The sequence below is a fragment of the Hemicordylus capensis genome, chromosome 3 (genome assembly GCF_027244095.1).
Source record: "Hemicordylus capensis ecotype Gifberg chromosome 3, rHemCap1.1.pri, whole genome shotgun sequence".
NCBI lineage: Eukaryota > Metazoa > Chordata > Lepidosauria > Squamata > Cordylidae > Hemicordylus > Hemicordylus capensis.
In genome coordinates, this window is record NC_069659.1 from 148041662 (window position 1) to 148061725 (window position 20064).

General features: G+C 43.2%; 1 protein-coding gene across 5 annotated transcripts in view; it reads left to right on the plus strand.

Moving 5' to 3' along the window:
- The window catches only part of NALCN (sodium leak channel, non-selective), a 378362-nt gene that overhangs the window by 41751 nt on the left and 316547 nt on the right, over positions 1–20064 (plus strand). For 2 of the 5 annotated variants that reach the window (XM_053305985.1, XM_053305987.1), the window contains one exon: positions 14726–14809. The exons of 2 other annotated variants lie outside the window; for them this stretch is intronic. In XM_053305985.1, the coding sequence (XP_053161960.1) occupies positions 14726–14809 (84 nt within the window). Of the gene's footprint in view, positions 1–4822; positions 4880–14725; positions 14810–20064 lie in introns of all 5 variants that reach the window. One more of the 5 variants, XM_053305984.1, reaches the window with a different exon arrangement.

The window sequence follows — 20064 nt, forward strand, 5'->3', positions numbered from 1 at the left end:
TTGGTCCAGAATAAACCTGAAATCATCCACGATCTTTTTCTGGATGAAGGGGCTGATCTGATATGTATTACAGAGACATGGTTGGGGGAGGCTGGTGGCCCGGTCTGGTCCCAGCTTGTCCCTCTAGGGTACTCTGTTGAGGAGCAGGGGAGGGGACGTGGGCGTGGAGGTGGAGTGGCTGTGGTCTATAAGAACAATATCTCCCTTGCCAGGATTCCTGTCGAAGCATCTGACCATATTGAATGTGAGTACTTAAGTTTGGGGACCAGGGATAGACTTGGACTTCTGTTGGTGTACCGATTGCCCCGCTGCCAAACGGAGTCCCTAACTGAGCTGACAGACTTGAGTTTGCTGTTGGAGTCTCCCAGGCTTGTGATGCTGGGTGACTGCAGTGTTGACTTTGGAACCAATTTGCCCGGTGTGTGGCTTAGGAGTTCATAGCAGCCATGACAACCTTGGGCCTATCCCAAGTGATCTTGGGACCAATGCATATTGCTGGTCACACACTTGATTCGGTCTTTCACTCTGAACAGGGTGGTGCTCTGTGAGTGGGGACTCCGGTGATTTCCGCATTGTCATGGACAGACCACCATCTGGTTAAGGTTGGTCTCACGACCATGTCCCACCTCTGCAGGGGCGGGAGGCCCATTAGGATGGTCCTCCCAAGAAGGTTGTTGGATCCAATAGGATTCCAAGAAGCCTTGGAGTGATTTAGTGTTGGCTCTGCTTGTGATCCTGTTGAAACTCTGGTGGAGAGTTGGAATAATCCACTCACAAGGGCAGTGGATACAATTGCTCCTAAGCTCTTTTAAAGTGGCCTCTTGATATATGGAAGAACTACGGGGGCTGAAGCAGCAAGGTAGATGACTAGAGTGCAAGTGGAGAACACAAGTGGAGAAAGACTCGACTCGAATCTGACAGATTACTACATAGAGTTCATTTGAAGAACTATTCTCAGGCAATACATGCAACAAAGAAGCGATTCTTTTCCTCCTGTTTCGTGTCTGCATGTTCACATCCAGTGGAGTGGTTCAGGGTCGTGAAGGGGCTAATGTGTGCCCCTTCTCCCTTGAATTGGTATTTGGAACCAACAATTACTCGCTGTGACATTTTTAATGAGTTTTTTTGTGGACAAAATCTCTCGTATTTGGGCCCACTTAGATTCAAACGCCACAATTGTTATAGAGTCTAATGCCAAGGTGTCCAGCAGCTCCTCTTATGTGATAACCCTGGATCAGTTTCAGTTCGTGACTCCTGAGGATGTGGACAGGTTGCTTGGAATGGTGCGGCCTACCACCTGCCCTCTTTATCCTTGCCCGGCATGGCTTATACTGTTTGGCAGGGAGGCTGTTGTAGAGGGCCTGGTAGGGATTATAAATGCTTCTCTGAGGGAGGCAGGATGCCTCCTTGTCTGAAGGAGGCAGTCATTAGACCACTTATGAAGAAGCCTGCCTTGGATCCCTCAGAATTAAGCAACTACAGGCCTGTCTCCAACCTTCCATGGCTGGGCAGGGTGATTGAGAAAGTGGTGGCCTCCCAGCTCCAGGCAGTCTTGGAGGAAACTGATCATCTAGACCCATTTCAAACTGGCTTTAGGGTGGGCTATGGGGTGGAGACTACCGTGGTCGGCCTGATGGATGATCTCCACTTGGGAATTGTCAGAGGGAGTGTGACTCTGTTGGTCCTTTTGGATCTCTCAGTGGCCTCCAATACTATTGACCATGGCATCCATCTGAAACATCTGAGGGGATTGGGGGTGGGATGCACTGCTTTGCAGTGGTTCCACTCCTACCTCATGGGCAGATTCTAGATGGTGTCCCTTGGAGACCGTTGTTCCTCTAAATCTGAACTATTTAATAGTGTCCCTCAGGGCTCCTTATTGGCTCCGATGTTGTTTAACATCTACATGAAACTGCTGGGAGATAGCAGCAGATTTGGTGCAGGTTGTTATTAGTATGCTGGCCCCTGTGGCTCTGGCCTCCTGGAAACAGCTACCCATGTTTTGTTATATTGTTCTTTGTATCAAGGTGTTAGAGAAGAACTTATTTCCCCCCATTAGTTAGATTTCCTGGGAGGTGTGAGCATTTTTATATACAATATTGCCTTGCGGACACAAGCTGTGAGATCACAAAAGTGGTGGCCAATTTTTTTTTATATTGCTATGAGATTAAGGTCTCAATTTTAGGAGTTTTATTGTTTTTAAAGTAATTTATTCTGGATGCCTGTATACTGTTTTATTGTGTGTAACTATCAGCCACTATTTGTGTATATTAGTTATATTTGTTGTTCTGGATTTTATCTTTTGGCTGGCCAATGGCTGTGATAAAAAATTGATTGATTGAGTCTGAAATAGTGCTCTTCTGGCCTCTGTGCATGCATATCAGCCATTTGTGTGGTGGTGCTGACCACGCAGGTGGCTGCTGTGCATGTGCAGAGGACAGGGGAGTGCTGTTTTAGAATTCAAAATGGCACTTGGAACTCTGGAAACATTCTAACTTGGAATGGGGTTGTTCCATTTTGAGTTCAGAACAGGCTCTTCATTTAAAGAGCATTCTGTTCTGAGCTCAAAACACTCAAAATGACCTGTTTCAAGTCAGAACATTTCGAGCATGGAACGTTCTGCACATCCCTAGTATTAGTATGCTGATGACACCCAAATTTACTTCTCCGTGTCAGCCTCATTGGGATAACCTCCCTAAATGCCTGCCTGGAGGCAGTAATGGGCTGGATGAGGGATAACAAACTGAGGCTGTGAATCCAGATAAGATGGAGGTACTAATTGTGTGGGTTCCGAACTCAGGAGATGATTTTGATCTGCCAGTTCTGGATGGGGTCACACTTTCCTGGAAGGAACTGGTACGCAATCTGGGGATGCTTCTGGATCCGAACCTCTCCCTGGTATCCCAGGTTGAGGCGGTGTCTGAGGTGCTTTTTATTGGCTTCGGCTGATACGCCAGCTGTGTCCGTTTCTTGAGATGGATGACCTCAAAACGGTGGTACATATGCTGGTAACTTCTAGGTTGGATTACTGCAATGTGCTCTATGTGGGTCTGACTTTGTATGTTGTCTGGAAACTATAGTTGGTCCAGAATGTGGCAGCCAGATTGGTCTCTAGATCATCTAGGAGAGACCATATCATTCCTGTGTTGAAAGAATTACACTGGCTGCTGACATGTTTTCAGGCAAAATACAAAGTGCTGGTTATTACCTATAAAGCCCTAAAGCACTTAGGCCCTGGGTATTTAAGAGAACATCTTCATCCTGAGCCCCACCACCTGTTGAGATCATCTGGAAAGGTTTGCCTGCAGTTGCCGCCAACCCGCTTGGCAGCTACTCGGGAACGGGCCTTCTCCATTGCTGCCCCTGGACTTTAGATTGCATTCCCTGTTGAGATAAGAGCCTCCCCATCTCTGGCAACTTAAAAGGTGCTGAAGGTGCTGAAGACACATTTATTCACCCAGGCTTTTAATTAAATTCATGGTTTAAAATTTTAATGCTGGTTTTAAATTATTTCAATGTTAATGTTTTAAATGCTTAAATGATTTTAATTGTTTAATTGATTTAGTTTTGATTTTAACTGTTAATTGTTTTTGTTTTTATTTTTTGTAAACTGCCCTGAGGTGTTTTTCGAGGGGCGGTATAGAAATCAAATAAATAAATAAATAAATGCATCATGCCCACAAGCTGACCTAGAATACAAAGAATTGTGCAACTGCTACCCAACTTGCTTGCAAGTGTGCAACTTTGTTTATTGCACTAGCAAAGTGTTACTCTGGATGCTGGATTTATATGTTGCTATTTTCTAGCACGGTCCACAAATTGTTATAATTAGGTACTTACTGTTCTCATATGGGCAATTTCAGTGTTGCGGTCTGCTTTTTTCAGTAAAGTGAGAATGCATCTTCACCTTGCCTCTCAGTCTTAGGAAAATAGTCACTGCTGACATCTTCTTAAGTCCTATGAGTTTTCTGCCATATTTCCAATAATTCCATTCCTTTTTAAGGCTTTCTTAACCATCATGTCCCCAGGGCTCAGAGGACCTTACAACTTACTCTTATCTTATTTGATCCTCCTGGAAACAGTGCTTTGCCTAAAATCATCTGCTAAGCTTCATAGGATCATATGCTGGAAGAATGTCATCTGATCCTACCCCCTCATGGCTTAGCAGGGATTTAATGCTCTGTCTCACATCTAAAGCCAACAGTTTCTCCATTGTACCACAATGGCCTTCCTTGAGGCCAGTTAAACGCCTTGGATAACAAGCAGAAACAAGCCCACATTGGCCATGTGGTCTCATGCTCCTGGCTCTGAGGCACTATCTTTTATTTTGTTGCTTTTACATTCTTAATTTTCTCTCAAACGGATAGTATTTATTTCCTACAATACTTTGTAGGTATCCCAGACTAGCTGGAGCTTCCTTTCGCTTTTGGTGGCTTCTGTGGTATAGTTTATGTTTACTAAAACTTGGGTAGTTAACTACATCTTGGTGTGGGATGAATGATCCAGCCTGATTTAGACCACATGACATTACTCGAATCTGATATTAGAATCATTGTTTAAAACAACAACAACAACTTTACTTCTTAACTCTACTGTAATTTTTTAAAAGACAGTTTATTCCTGGATAGAAAATATAATCCAATTCCTATTTAGAGGCTGACAACCTGGAAGTGTAACTATAAAAGAGCATTACTAAAGTGAGGTTTACCGTCCGCAAACCACATATATAATGGCATGAGAATCGTTCTCTTACATTGGTACATTGACAGATAACGCTAATGTGCAAAGCTCATGAATGGAGGTAATCTCCTTTTTTCTGTAGATGGAGTTGGGAAAAGGTTGGAGGTTAACAACACCACAGCCATTTCAGATGTTCAAGGTAAGATGGAACATGTTTGCCTTGCTTGGGGATATTTCCCTTATCAGAGTTAAAACCAGGAAATGCTTGTCTGTCAAAGCCAAAGTGGAGTCTTATACAGAGGTTTATGGAGGCTAAAACAGATTGTATGTTATTGCATCATTTCTGTGCCATAAACATTAACCCCTATAAGCCCTGTCATCATGTATATACGTTCATGATTTCTTTCTCACAGATACTGTGAGAGCCTGCCCCAGCTCTCCTGCAAAAGAAAAACATATTTCATGTTCACTTTCAAAGCATTTTTGCTTTGAAAATAATCACCACCACATTTAAAATCATAATCTGTTTAGGAATGAGGCTTTTTGCATATTCTTGTATGTATAAGTATGCCACATTGAATAAGCAGCTGTTGTACTAAAGCCTTAAGTACGAGCACAAAACCAAACCTTAAATCTACATTTGGCGCTGGTGAATGCCAAAATTGGAATTGATTATGTAAATTAAGGGCAGTTGTTTTGCTTAATATAACTCATTTTCTTCCATGAGTCAAGATTTTGAGAACTTTGGAATTTGGGGGAAGGGACAGCTAATAGAATAGAATGTTACTACAGTCTATTGACCAGCAAAATACAAAATGCTTTCCACACAGTGATAGCTTAAGCAACTTTGACCATGGAAGTGTGTATTTGGCACCAGTCAAGATTTGGTATGAAAAGTCAAAATTTTCCACTCTAGATACAGTGTGCAGAAATTGTGGAGGAGGAAGGAACTGAATGGAGAGCATAAAGGGTATGGAGACTGAGGTTAGAGAAACATTGCATTCAGATTGAAGCAATGGGGGAAGAGTTAGAGGGAGTTGTAGAGGACTTCACCCCACCTCCTTTGTTTCTGGTGTGTTCAGTGCTAAGTTCCTAAGGCTTTGTCAAACATTTCTAACAGATTTCCAGAACTTGCATTCTGCCATGATGGAGACTAGAAACTGTCTATTAAGGAAAATACAAAATTGACAGTTGCCAGTCTAAGACCAAATCTTGCATCAGATACAAGTTTGCATGTTTGCACAGAGATCATAGCTCATGATTGGCTCAGACTTTGCCTTGATTGCATGGCCATCATCATTTCACTTTCACTAACCTTTTCAAGTTCCAGATCTATAACTGGAGAACATAACATGAATGTGAGAGTAGGATTGGGGACTGGAAAAATCGCTCAGTGGATATTAGTGAGATTACTCCCTGCACCCCAGCCCTGCCTTGCATGAATTGCTAACTGTTCCATTAAGATTCATGTTAGGCAGTAGAGTTCACATGAACTCCAATTTCATGAAGGTGTTCCAGTGCCTCCATAAAGCACTTACAAATCAGGTGGGACACTTCACTTAAAAAAAAAAAGTCTTCCTTTTGCACAGACAGAACCTTTTTATTTTGGAGCTAGTTTGTTGCTCTAGAGCAGAAACCACAGATCTGAAAACTTCGGGCAATCAAGGGAGGAGACCTTCATTAAACTGGTACCATCACAAGATTTAGCTGAGCTTTTAAACTTCCACTTCCCCAGAGGCCTGGCACGTGATATGAAACAGGATGCTAGTTGCTGAGTGCCTTAAAGATGCCTTAATATTGCCAGGCAGTACAATGTGGAGCATTTACACCCAAAGTTTGATTTTAGAATGTGTTCCCAGGTTTGTAAGTTGGAAGGGAATGCAAGACTCTTCACAAATCTGGGAAATAAGGGGATAATTCTTTCCCACCCCAGTAACTTTTCAGTGCAATGTGGACCTAGCTTTCTCCAGAATAGTTACCCTCCAGTGGTAACTCACATACTTGTTTGTTACAGCCATTTGATCATAGCTTAAGGCTGCTGTGGAAACTCATAATAAACCGGAAGGGCACTGCTGATTTGTGTATCTTATTTATGCATCATTAACATTTTTCACAAACGGTGACTTCAAGTCATCTCTAATGGATGAGTTGCTCTTCTGCGTTGCCATTTACATGGTCTCCAGTGTGATCTTGAGAACCATTTCAGATGTTACCTTTTTGTAGGCGTATAAATTATTTCCATATTTGTATGCACAGGAAAGCATATTGTATAAAGCACTGTGAATCTGATGGTAAGCTTTCTCTGTTACGTCACTGCATGGAAGTTTACCTAGTCACTGTGTGTCATTCTCTGTATTTGGCTCCTAGGTTAGAAGCAGCCACACATGGACTTAATTTTGCACATGCACCATCTCTGGATGGAAACACATAGTTCACCCTTCTTCAGGAATGTGTACAGATCACAGTTTTTATTTGATTTGTACCCAAATTGAATCACTCCAGATTTGTTTTGGGTCCAGAACTGCCCCCCCCAATCACCCCAGATTCGATTTCTACCTGGATTTTCTGAATCTAAATCTGAATTGATTCAGGGCCAAAAAAAGGGTTCCAGGGGCAAAAGAGTGGAGTGGGTGGTAGTGCCCAATGGGTGGAAGCTACCACCCAAATTTCAAAGAAGTTGGGTAAATGGGTGATTTTTAAAATCTTTTTGAAGTTTGCACAACTTTAAGCTTTCCCCCATGGGGAATAATGGGGATTTCAGGAGCCTTATAGCTCCACATGGGGGACACTAGGGTGGCCCAGAGTGGGTTGTTGTGGGTGGTATTTCACAGTGGGTGCAAGGGAGCTATCACCCAGATTTCAAAGAAATTGGGCAAAGGGGTAATTTTTAAAGTTGGCATGTCTTTGGGGCAGATTTGGGGCAGAAAAGGGGTTTCGGGGGGGGCAGAAGAGTGGGTCACGTGGTAGTGCCCCAATGGGTGCCTGCTACAACCCAGACTTCAAATAAAATGGTGAAAGGGGTGATTTCTAATTTTTTTCTGAAGTTTGCTCTTCTTTAAGTTTTACCCCCATAGGGAATAATGGGGATCTCACCAGCCCCATAACTCCACTTGGAGGGGACACCAGGGTGATCCAGAGTGGGTTGTAGTGTAGTGCACATAGGGGCCAACCACCCACAAGCCCATGGGGCACTGGGTTTTGTTGTTTTCAGTGTCTGAGGTGTTCTTCTGAGAGTAGATTCTCTGGTAGGAAATCAGTTTTTAAAAACCTATTTTTTAAAGACAGTTGTTTAATGATAATTGTTTATCTTATGTGGTTGCTTATTTGTTGTGAGCTACCTTGGGTGCCCTTTTCTGAGCAGAAAAGCAGCATATACATTTAAAAATCAATCAATATGTACTGTACAAAAATTAGAACCATTAAGAAAATGGAAATATGGAGACAGAGATGAGAATGACTGAATCCTTTCTCAAGAGCAGTGAGAAAGGGCTACAGGGTTTGCGGGGAGGAAGCCCTAAAGAGTGAAAAACGGTCCATTAAAGCATCACAAAATAAAACCACTGCAGGCACAAACATGAGTCCATATCCCATAGGAATGACTAGATGAGGTCAAAGGCTCATAGGAAGAGTGTAGTCTTAATCAGCTTTCTGAGGATAAGAAGGGAATTTAACCAAGTGAGCCTCTTGAGGTAGGAGTTCCATAATCTGGGCACAGTCATTGAAAAGACCTTGTCCCAAATGCCCAGTAATCTCACTGCTGAAGGTGGCAGAACATAAAACAGGACCTCCGTTAATTAGCAGAGTCACCCCAAATGATCTAAGCCATTTAGGGCCTTAAAGGTGGTACCTAGTACTTTAAATTGTGGCTGGAATTGTGGATTTGGAGGCAGGATATGTCAAATAGCAAGCAAGTAATATAATAGCCACATCTTTCATTTGTAGTTTCCAAAACCTTTCAAGGGCAACCCCATATAGAGTGTGTTGCAATAGTCTACCCTGGATATGACCAATGCATGCATGACCACAGTGATATGCCTTCTTCAGAAAGGACCACAACTGGTGCACTAGACAAAGCTGTGCAAAGCCCCAACCAAACCTGCTACCTGAGCATCTAGGAGCAAAGCTGGGTCCAGGAGATCTCTCGGACTGTACACCTGACCCTTCAGCAGGAATGGTACTCCATCCAGAACAGACTGAATACAGACTTCAGAATTAGCTTTCCTACTGAGCAACAGCACTACTGTCTTGTTTGGATTAAGTCTGAACTGGTTGGTCCACACCCAGCCTATTAGAGTCTCCAGACGCCAGTTAAGAATCTGGTGCCTCCATATATTCTGACGGAAAAGAGAGCTGGAGTTTGGTGTCAACTGCACGTTGGTGACATTGAACCCCAAATCTCGTGATGGCCATATGTTTTAAAAGGTTTCTGTCCAATCTTGCAGTTTTTAACAAGGTTTATTAAGTTGTTTTTGCCTTTGTCATGGTGAAGCACTCTGTTCTGATGTTGGTCTGTTTTCCAAGGAGGGATGTTGTTAGAGGAGAGGAAATGAATCACAAACAAAGTTCCTCAAGTTTGAATGCAGAGAAGAACCTTAGAGGTCTGGAAAAGCTGAGTTGAAAACCAAATTCTTTAAATCCCCCAAGTTCTTTTGTGCTGGGAGAAGTACATCAGCATTCTCTTTCTTATCCCTCAAAGTCACCTGTGACTACATAGACCACTTTGAGATCAGAATGAAGGAGCAGGAAAAACACTTAAAATTCTTCAAAAGTTTACAAAATAATTCTCTTTAGCCAAAGCCCTAGACACTACTATAGCTCAACACTCACACAGTTTTAGGAGTTTAGTGATTCCTAGACAAGTCATGAAATTCTTCCTAAACTTTGGAAGAGAGAATCCTTTGTAATCCCAGAAGATGTCTTGACAGAGCGCTGGAAACACTGCTCAGCCCAACCAGCTCAGCACAGTTTTTGACAAGCTTTACTGCAAGCAAGCCTTGGTTTGTCCAGAGACCCTAAATAACTTTTTAAAAAATCCCTTTAGTTTTTCTTTTGTTTTGAGCTACATTGGTGCCTAAAGTTTAGGCTAAAAAGTAATTGCTATAAGCAACATTAACTACTCTTAAATGTGTTGCTCCTTACTCCACTGTGGTCTTTTTGAACTGTTTATCAGTGGAGGGATGCATAGTGGAGGGAGCACTGATGAAGAAGATGCTTTGGATATGCGAGAGTGAATTTTCTGAACCTCAGATTGGCTTACAAAGTGCTCAGATTTCCACCTGTCCCCTCAAGTTTTTGAGGAAGAGATTAGATCATTTCTGAATGAAATTAAATGGAAAGCGCTCTGAAATATCTCATCACATGAGCTTATTTTTGAATGAATCCTCTTTCCCTTATGTATGTGCTAGCAAATCCCTGTCATTACAGACAAGGTTTGTGAAGTTTGGGTATTGTTATAAGTTCTGGAGCTGAAATAAGCACTCTGCACATAGAATGGTTATTCACATGGTTATCAAAATGAAGGCAGGAGACAAGCAGGCCAGGTTTGCAGGCTCATGCAAATCTCGTGCCAGTCTTTCCAATCCAGTTCACTCAAATGTGGGTAGCTACTCTGTACGTTGTTCTTTACTGGAGTAGGATGAAAATAGAAGCCATCCTACTTCAGTGTGTTGATCGTGTGGGTGCAATTGCCATTTCTAGGAGTCCCTGGGAGCAAGTAGGCCTGTCTGTAATAGAGCACTGTGGCTTCAGGGGTTCACATCTGTGAATGTTCTGTTCCGTACAGCACACTATATGGTCCTTTGCTAGCAATGCCTTCAGTAGGGCTAGTCCTGACTCTGCCCTTTGTGGGCAACCAGCGGACAGCTTCTGAGGCCGCGCAAAGCTGCTGAGGCCGCGCAAAGCATACCGTGTCCTGGCAGCGCAAAGCATGATGGGAATATTTTGCCGATCCTCATAGGACCTTCTCCCCACTCCCATTTGCAGCAATTGATACCATGCCTGCTGTGATAAACTTGGTGTTGAGATTGTAGATCCAAACAGAGGATCTGCATTTCTGTGGTAAGCAGGGCAGGAACTCTGTACCCTCCCCTCCAAAACCACCTCCATATGATCTTGTTGAAGGCCCTAGGTGTTCCTCTAGGTGTTGCTTCCTTTGGGTGTTCTTCTTGGCAAAGGTCAGACCACCCAATGTCAAGGACAGTAAACAAGTTTTGTTCTCCTTATGACACTGTCCCAAAGTGCAGTGCTTTACTGTTACCCATAGAAATGAATAGTAGACATTCACTTTTGTGGGAATAAATGATTGTGCACATGGAGACACCATTAGGGTGAAGGGGACACCTGCCCTGATAATCCCAGTTTCTGGGGCAGATCACCCAATCCCAAATCATATCCTGCTTTTATCTGCATATTTCCACCCTCTCTTCTGTTTCTTGGTGACCCCAAAGTGTGTCAGAATTCTGGGAAAGTGGGATAGAATGTTCAGGATTGGCTTTTATAAATAATAAGCCATGTCCATCCATTCTTAAGAATGGCTTTTTTGTTTTCAAATCATGTATTAGGATAAAGGTCCTTTGTCATTCTTATATAACCATTGTGAAAACTGGCTTTTGCAGAGTTCATAGGAAAAAAACTTTCTAAAAGAATAGGAATTTTAAAAATCCATGAGTACTTAGGTTACAGACTTACAACCATATCAGTTAGAATAGTACCACAGACTTCAGTCAGGCTTTTGTGGAACAAATATATTGACATGCACATTAATCACTTGTTGACTGTAATGCCAGGTATTTATTTACATATGTGACTGAGCCAACACAGATTAATTGATGCAGACAGTTCTTTCACATCACCCAATGTCAATCCAGACATGATGGGCAGTATCCAAACTATGTTAGTCATAACCAATTCCTATAGGAATTAATGAGATTTAAGTCAGTGATGCCTCATTTATTTCAATGCACTTAGTCATGATTAACTTGGTCTGGATCCTCCCTTGTGCCATCCAGTGGAACCAATTCATACCTCCAGCTGCCAGTCATCAAGTGATGAGAGAGCATGCGGTGCACGAAATATATCCAGACAATATTTGGCAGCATACAGTTGTGGGAGCTGTTTTAGGGAGAGGGACAGTGGAGGTAAAAGGATTAAATTTTTGATTTCTTCATTTCCTGTAATTTTGAAAAATGAGAGAGGAGTAACTCTTTCCTCTTTTAATACAGCAGTGATTGAAAGGCATGCTTTTGTATTGGCAGTACTGTGCTCAATCCCATATACACTGCACCATCATGTGCATGGCATTTGCAGAGCCAAATAACATACAGATCCTTCCTCTCATTAATGCATTTGCTCGGAAGTCAGAGAAGTTCTTCTAAGCTGAATTGACTCTCTCTGAATTTTGATATATATTGAACTTGGGAAAATGAACTTATACAGAGAGTGGGGGAAGTCAATTCAGGGGGAGGGGAGATCAATTCACACTTTGCGCTTTTTATACTATATTTAAATTTTTCTCCTTAGGGGAATAGCTCCTTCATGAAGGTAAAAACAGTACTTCACGATATCCTACAATACAAGGAATATCTTTGCATGGAAGCAGATGTGGGTCTGGATGCACAGTCATTGACTCTTAATGATCTTCAAAATGGGTTTAACAAAGATGCATAAGGTGGAATGGCATTAGCAGGCTCCATCCCTCATTGTTTGTTTAACCATCTAAAGAAAGACTTATTTGCTTGCTTCATTAGTAGTAAGGAAAGAAAGCCTGTACTGTACATCTATAAATGTACAGGTGTAGGCTTTTTGCAGACGTTTACAATGAATGTGTGTTGGTGAAGTCTGCTGTGGCAATACTGCTCTCTGCTCTATAGATGCTTATTGTACCCACTTTGAATGTCTGTAAAGGGCTGCTATGATGTTTATCAAGCCTCCATTGAGCAAACTGGAGGATGTGTCTTTTGGTGCAGATGAGGAAAGATATGTGCTCCCATTCAGAGCCATCAGTTGTTGCACATGACTGGAGCTGCATCAAGGCCTTTGCGTTTAAATGGCAAAATACATGTGCTGTGCCATCACTTGTGAATTGCTCATACACATTTAAATGGCTGGGATTCTTTGCAATAAACACAGGAGTGGACTGGGAAAGGATTCATTCTCTTCTCTGTTTATTACCCTACATGCAGACTAGTGTTGCATGAGCATAATGTTATTGTGCTAGTACTGGTACAGTGCTAGTACAGTACATAGCAATGTCTGTCGCAGACCAGTTTTTGTGGTAACAGAAGATACGGACACATTGCCCAACATACTGTGAAACAAGTTGCACAAAGTGTTCTGCAACCTTGCATTTTTCTTGGAGGTCTTCCACTAGCAGTTGTGCGATGTCATAGAGCCCTGAAACTTTGTGCAGCTTCTCTCATTGTGCTAGTGCAGCACTAGTCAGAATGTCAGCTACTGTGAGGGAGCCAGGCTGTTTAGATACACGTGTGCCATTCGCAGTGGATACTGTCATATGTGTGTTTTACTATTTAAATTCAGATACTTTTGTACTTTTGTTTTAAAAAGACAGGTGTGACTTTGCCCTGAACCAACTGTAGCTCTGTTTTGACTTTAGTAGAAATTGAAAAGTCCAAGGAAGGGCCACTTCTTGTTCATTTGCAGGCATGCTCAAATATTCCCTGCCAATAGGAGTATAGGAAGAATTCATATCCATGTTTGCTTGTGGATCAGATATAGGTATGCTGGAAATTCTGGAGTGGATTGATACATCCTTATTTGATTCACTTGCAGACCCCTGGAATACAGCTTTCCCATGTTATAGTTTTACTTACTGGAGTGATATGTGGAATATGCCCATAAACAAAAGTTGTTAACACGGGTTTGTGCTTGGGTATGCTTTGAATCTCAGTGTTAAGGTACTTTCAAAGATAGCCTTGAGAATGAGGCTCCTTTAGCATGTCACCCCTTGATTTCCTGAACCTACAGGCTAGTGGAGTTTGTTCTCGGCAAGCCAGAAGATGCATCTACAGCCAGATCTTCAACGGTATATGGAAGGCTATTCTTGTGTTGAACAAGGGGGAGAAAATACAAGGGGACAAAGTAGGGAAAGGGTAATATCCAAGACGCTAGCCCTCTTCAGACATTATTCACTCCTGTGGTGCTCTTGCGTACAGCTGCAAAAGTGAGGAGAAAGTCCCACCCAGGAGCTGTCACTTGCCCCCTCCTGCCAGGCACTCGCAGCTATGGAGCTGTTAGTGTGAAGGGAGAAGTGCTGTAACCGTGATGGCCGGTGCTTTTGTGAGCAGCAGCCTGGATTGGCCAAAGTTGCTGTTCATGGAAGCGCTGGCCATCACAGTTTCAGCACTTTCCCCCTTCGCACAAACAGCTCCATAGCAGTGAATGCTTGGCAGGAGGGGGCAAGTGACAGCTCCTGGGCGGGACTTCCTCCCCACTTTTTGCAGCTGTAAGTGTGAGCGCTGCGGAGGGGAGTAATGTCTGAAGAGGGCTGCTGTAATGAGCTACTTCAGCTACCTTTATGGCAAGAACTCTGTCTGAATAGCTCTTCGGGGGTTGGGCTGTGAGTGGGTACATAACGCATGTTAGGAAAAGCAAGGTGGATGCCTGCATTCCTTCTCTACTGTTTGGTTTATCCAGAGCATTCCTCTTATTCCAGATGCAGTGGCAGTGGCACAAATTCGTTCTGTTAGTCAAGAAGTGGAAGATATAGCTGTTGATATCTCCAGCAAATGGTTACAGGCTGTTGTGAGCAGCTGTCAGATATAAGCATGTATGATGTAAATGGAGTGCACTGCATAAGCTGTCTTTGTTTAAAAAGAAAACCAGAGCAGTCTTTTGAAGAAGCTAAACTCATAATTTTCTGACTTGGAGAAAGCATTGTCTTAAAAATAGAATTTCAAATGCTAAAATGTTGTTGCTTCAGTCTGTTAAAAATGCCAGGTTTTTAACATTCCTGATCACCTTTTTTGAATGTTAAGCATAAAATAATGCAAGTAGCAACTTATAATTCCATTTTAATTTTTCTCCTTAGGGGGATAGCTCCTATGTGAAGGATCGTTGGTGTGTTTTTGATGGATTCATGGTTTTTTGTCTTTGGGTGTCATTAGTTTTACAGGTAATTATGTTGCTAAAATACAAGCTCCATCTTTGACCAAAGGCTGATCCAGTTGGGGAAAAAATTAAGAATATTGCAAAAGCCTCTTCTCCAGAAACAACTAAGACTAATTTGATGGTGTTGGTCTCATTTGTCAGAGCTAGGCTAGACAGGAAGGTTCTCTCCAGACCTATGGCTGCATCATAGATTTGCATAAGGGCATTATAATATTAGCAGTTTTATTTTCATTCCCCTTCCTAATGATCCCTAGCATGGAATTGGCCTTTTTCACAGCTGCCGCACATTGAGTTGACACTTTCAATGAGCTGTCCACCACGACCACAAGATCCCTCTCCTGGTCGGTCACTGACAGTTCAGATCCCATCAGCGTATACTTGAAGTTGGGTTTTTTTGTCCCAATGTACCTCACTTTACACTTGCCAACATTGAAGCACATTTGCCATTTTGTCGCCCACTCCCCCAGTTTGGAGAGTTCCGTTTGGAGCTCCTCACAATCTGTTTTGGATTTCACTACCCGAAAGAGTTTGGTATCATCTGCAAATCTGGCCACTTCACTGCTTACCCCTACTTCTAGATCATTTATGAATAAATTAAAAAGCACCAATCCCAGTATAAATCCCTGGGGGACCCCACTTCCTGCTTCCCTCCATTATGAAAACTCTCCATTTATCCCTACCCTCTGTTTCCTGTTACCAATCCACACATGTACTTGTTCCCTTATCCCATGACTGCTAAGTTTCCTCAGGAGTCTTTGATGAGGAACTTTGTCAAAAGCTTTTTGGGAAGTCCAGGTATACTATGTCAACTGGGTCACCTTGATCCACACACTTGTTGACACTCTCAAAGAACTCCAAAAGGTTTGTGAGGCAAGATTTACCTTTGCAGAAGCCATGCTGGTTCTCTCCCAGCAGGGTCTCTTCTATGTGCTTTACAATTTTATCCTTGAGGATGTTTTCCATCAATTTGCCTGGAACGGACGTTAAGCTAACTGGCTTGTAATGTCCCAGATCGCCCCTGGATCCCTTTTTGAAAATTGGTGTTACATTGGCTACTTTCCAGTCCTCCAGTACAGAGCCTGATTGTAGGGATAAGTTATATATTTTAGCAAGGAGGTCGGCAATTTCACATTTGAGTTCTTTGAGGACTCTTGGATGGATACCATCTAGCCCTGGCAATTTGCTGGTTTTCAGTTTTTCCAGACAGTTTAGAACATCAAATCTTGTCACTTCTATCTTACTCAGTTCTTTAGCCTCCATCTCTGAAAAGCCTGTTTCAGGAACAGGTATATGCTCAGTATTCTCTGCCATGAAGACAGATGCAAAGAACTCATTTAGCTTCTCTGAAACCTCCATATTCTCCTTAATAATCCCTTTCACTCCCTCATTATCCAAAGGTCCAACCGCCTCCCTGGCAGGTTTCCTGCATCTGATGTATTTAAAGAAGTTTTTGTTATTCCCCTTGATATTTTTGGCTAAATGTTCCTCAAACTCTCTTTTTGCCTCCCTTATTGTCACCTTCCTTTTTTTTTGGCCAGAGTTTGTGTTCCTTTCTGTTCTCCTTATTTGGGCAGGCCTTCCATTTTCAAAAGGAAATCTTCTTCCCTTTTATGGCTACGTTCACATTACCTGTTAGCTATGCTGGCAAACTCCTGGATTTAGTGGTACCTTTCCTCCTTTTGGGTATACAGTCTAACTGGGCTTCTAGTATTGTGGTTTGAGTAAATTCCTTGCGTTCTGGAGCGAAGTGACTCTCCTGATTTTCAGCTTTCAGCTTTCTTTTCACCATACTGCTCATTTTGGAGATGTTCCCTCTTCTGAAATTCAAAGTGTCTCTGTTGGACTTCCTTGGGGATTCTCTCCCCACATGTATGATGACTTTGATCACACTATGGTCACTGTTCCCTAAAGGCTCGATGACACTGACATCACGCACCAGGTCCTGGGTGCCACTCAGGATTAAGTCCAAGGTCGCCTTCTCTCTGGTTGGTTCCAAAACTAGCTGTTCTAGGGCACAGTCATTCAGCATATCTACAGGTAGATATTTGACCTTTTTGTCATGACCTGACTATGAATTTACCCAGTCTATGTGTGGGTAATTGAAGTCACCCATTATTACAGCCCTGCCTCTTCTTGATGCCTCCCTGATTTCCTGTTGCAACGCCCTGTCACTGTCAGCCTTCTGATCCGGAGGGCGATAGGATGTCCCCAGTAGCACGTTCCCTTTCAGGCCTTGTATTGTCACCCACAGGGTTTCTGTGGAGGACTCTAGTCCACCTAGGTTTCCTAGCTTGTTAGATTCTATCCCTTCTTTAACATACAGTGCTACTCCACCTCCAAGGCGCCCCTCCCTGTCCTTTTGATAGAGTTTATATCCAGGGATAACAGTGTTCCACTGGTTCTCACAGTTCCAACATGTTTCTGTTATGTCCACTATATCTATTTCTGCATTAGCGACCAAGCACTATAGCTCACCCATCTTGGCTTGGAAGCTTCTGGCATTGGCATATAAGCACCTGTACGCTGAATCTCTCACTCGATGTATGCTATCTTTCTTTTGACTCTTTGACCTGCTGGCACAGGCTCCCGCGTGCTCTTAATGTGGTTCTGCTCTGTCCCCTTCTGTTTTATCTGAATCCCTTGCACCCTCACACTTTAAAGGATGGCTTTTGCCGAATGGAATACTGCCCAGTTCCCGTCGGCTGTTCTCCAGGCGTCATTTTAAAAGCTGCTCTGCAATCTTTTTTATTTTAAGCACCAGCAGTCTGGTTCCATCTTGGTTCCAGTCAGCCTGTCCCTTTTGTACAGGCCTTGCTTGCCCCCCAAATGTATCCCAGTGCCTAACAAATATAAACCCCTCCTCCCGGCACAACGTCTCACCCATGCATTGAAATCCCTCAATTCTACCTGTCTCACTGTCACTGTACCTGTGAGTGGAACAGGTAGCATTTCTGAGAATGCTACCTTGGGGGTCCTGGACTTCAAAACGCTACCTATCAGCCTAAATTTGGCTTCCAGGACCTCCTGACTACATTTCCTCACATTGTTGGTGCCGATGTGTGCCACAACAGCTGTCTGCTCCCCAGCACTGCCTAAGAGCCTATCTAGACGCTGCGTGATGTCCTCAGCCTTCGCACCAGGCAGGCAAGTAAGTCACCGTGCAGTCAACATGCGGGTCACAAACCCATCTCTCTATACTTCTAATGATCGAATCACCCACTACAAGTCGGCTCCCACCCCCCGTAGGAGTTTCCCCTCTGTGAGAGGATATGGGCTCATCATCCACCGAAGGGTCCCTTCTAAAGGAGCATTTCCTCAGACTGATGTCCTCCTTGCCCAAGACCTTCATTCTCCCTGACAACAGTGGAGCTATCAGCCCTGGAGTGGGATGCCACTACCACATCCCTGAAGGTCTTGTCCACATGCCACTCTGTCTCTCTGAGCTTCTCTAGATCCGCCACCTTGGTCTTTAGGGAATGAACTTGTTCCCTGAGAGCCAGGAGCTCCTTGCACTGAGCACACACCCATTACTTCTGCCTATGGAGTAAATAGTTATACATGTGGCACTTTGCGCAATACACTGGGAAGTGCCCCCTCTCCTGCTGGCTTTCTAGCTTCATACTGGGGTTTCTTTTGGATGCTTACAGTATTTAGAGATAGTTTATTTGAAGGATGAGTCTCAGCTGTAATGGTCAGCTATTTAACTTTCCAAACAGCATTTCTCAGGAATATGAAGGAGGGATTTGTACTTACATTCTTTTCTCCACCGGGCTCCTTGTGATCACGGGGACTTGTTCCAGGCTCCTCCGCACTCCTCGCACTAAACTCCTGCAAAACTCCAGCATCCTGTTTGCTATCCCTGTTCACTATGCTCTGTTAGCTATCTTCTCAGGCCTTCACCTCTTATGTAGAGAGTAGGCTTCCAACTAAGACACAGGATGTGGGTCAAAGGAATGTAGGGCCTCTCCCAGCCCTAGCTGACTCCATCCCCTCCAGGCAGGGACAAACTAAAACACAGGAATTTGCTAGCCCTGGCAAATAACATACACACAGACTAAGTGAGCCCTGGCAAATAACACAGACAGACAGACTAGGACTTATCCCTTAAAGAGAAACCAGCCCCTCAAAATCTCCCCTCCTCCTGTTAGTTAGTTTAAAGGGGAAAAAGTCTAGATGTTGTTGATTAGAAAAGCTTGATCACTCCCTGAAGCTGCTCCTGCTCTTTCCAAAGTAGGCTCCCAATATGTAGTTGTATTTTTATTTATTGTTAAATTTTTATATTGCCTTTCATTAAAATAATCTCCAGACGGTTTACAAAACATTTAAAAATAATACAAAACTATAAAAACTACAAAATAAGAATTAAAATGGAATATAAATATACAAATCTAATTAAAAGCTTTAAAAAAACATGTATAATATAACCTTAAGATACAAAGAAGCAGCAAACAGAACACTCATTTAAAAGCCTAGGTAAAAAGCCAAGATTTTACTTGCGTTCTAAAAACTGTGATGGATACTGGGGAGCAGAGGCCCACTGAGATCATTCCAAAGTCTGGGGGCAATGACTGAAAAGGCCCTGTCTTGTGTGCATGACAGCCAAGCATCCCTCTTTGTCAGCACATGGAGCAGGGCCCTCTCTGATGAACTCGTTGATAGGGCAAAAACCTTTGGGAGCAGGCGGTCCCTCAGATATCCAGGGCCCAAATTGTTTAGGGCTTTAAAGTTCAAAACCAGCACCTTTAATTGGACCCTGAAACAGATTACCAATGTAGCTCTTTCAAAACGTGGGTAATATGGTCCCAGTGGGAAGCTCCAGATAACATCCTAGCTGTCGCATTTTGTACTAGCTGTGGTTTCCGAATATTCTTCAAGGGCAGCTCCACGTAGAGTGCGTTGAACATAACCAGGCGTGACAGGACTAAGGCGTTGGTAACAGTGGCCAGATCTGCCTTCTCATGAAATGGACATAGCTGGAGCACTAGCTGAAGCTGTTGCAAAGGCATCCCTGGCCACTGTCTCCACCTGATCTTCCAAAAGCATAACCGAGACCAGCAGTACCCCCAAGCTGCGCACTTGCTACACACTTGTTTAAAGGAAGTGTAACAATATCCAGAACTGGTAGAATCCCCTCATCCCGATTGGCTCTCCTACTGACCAACAGTACCTCTATCTTGCCCAGATTCAATCTCAGTTTGTTAGCCCACATCCAGCCCATCACTGCCTCCAACCCCAATTCAGGGCGTCCACTGCCTCCCT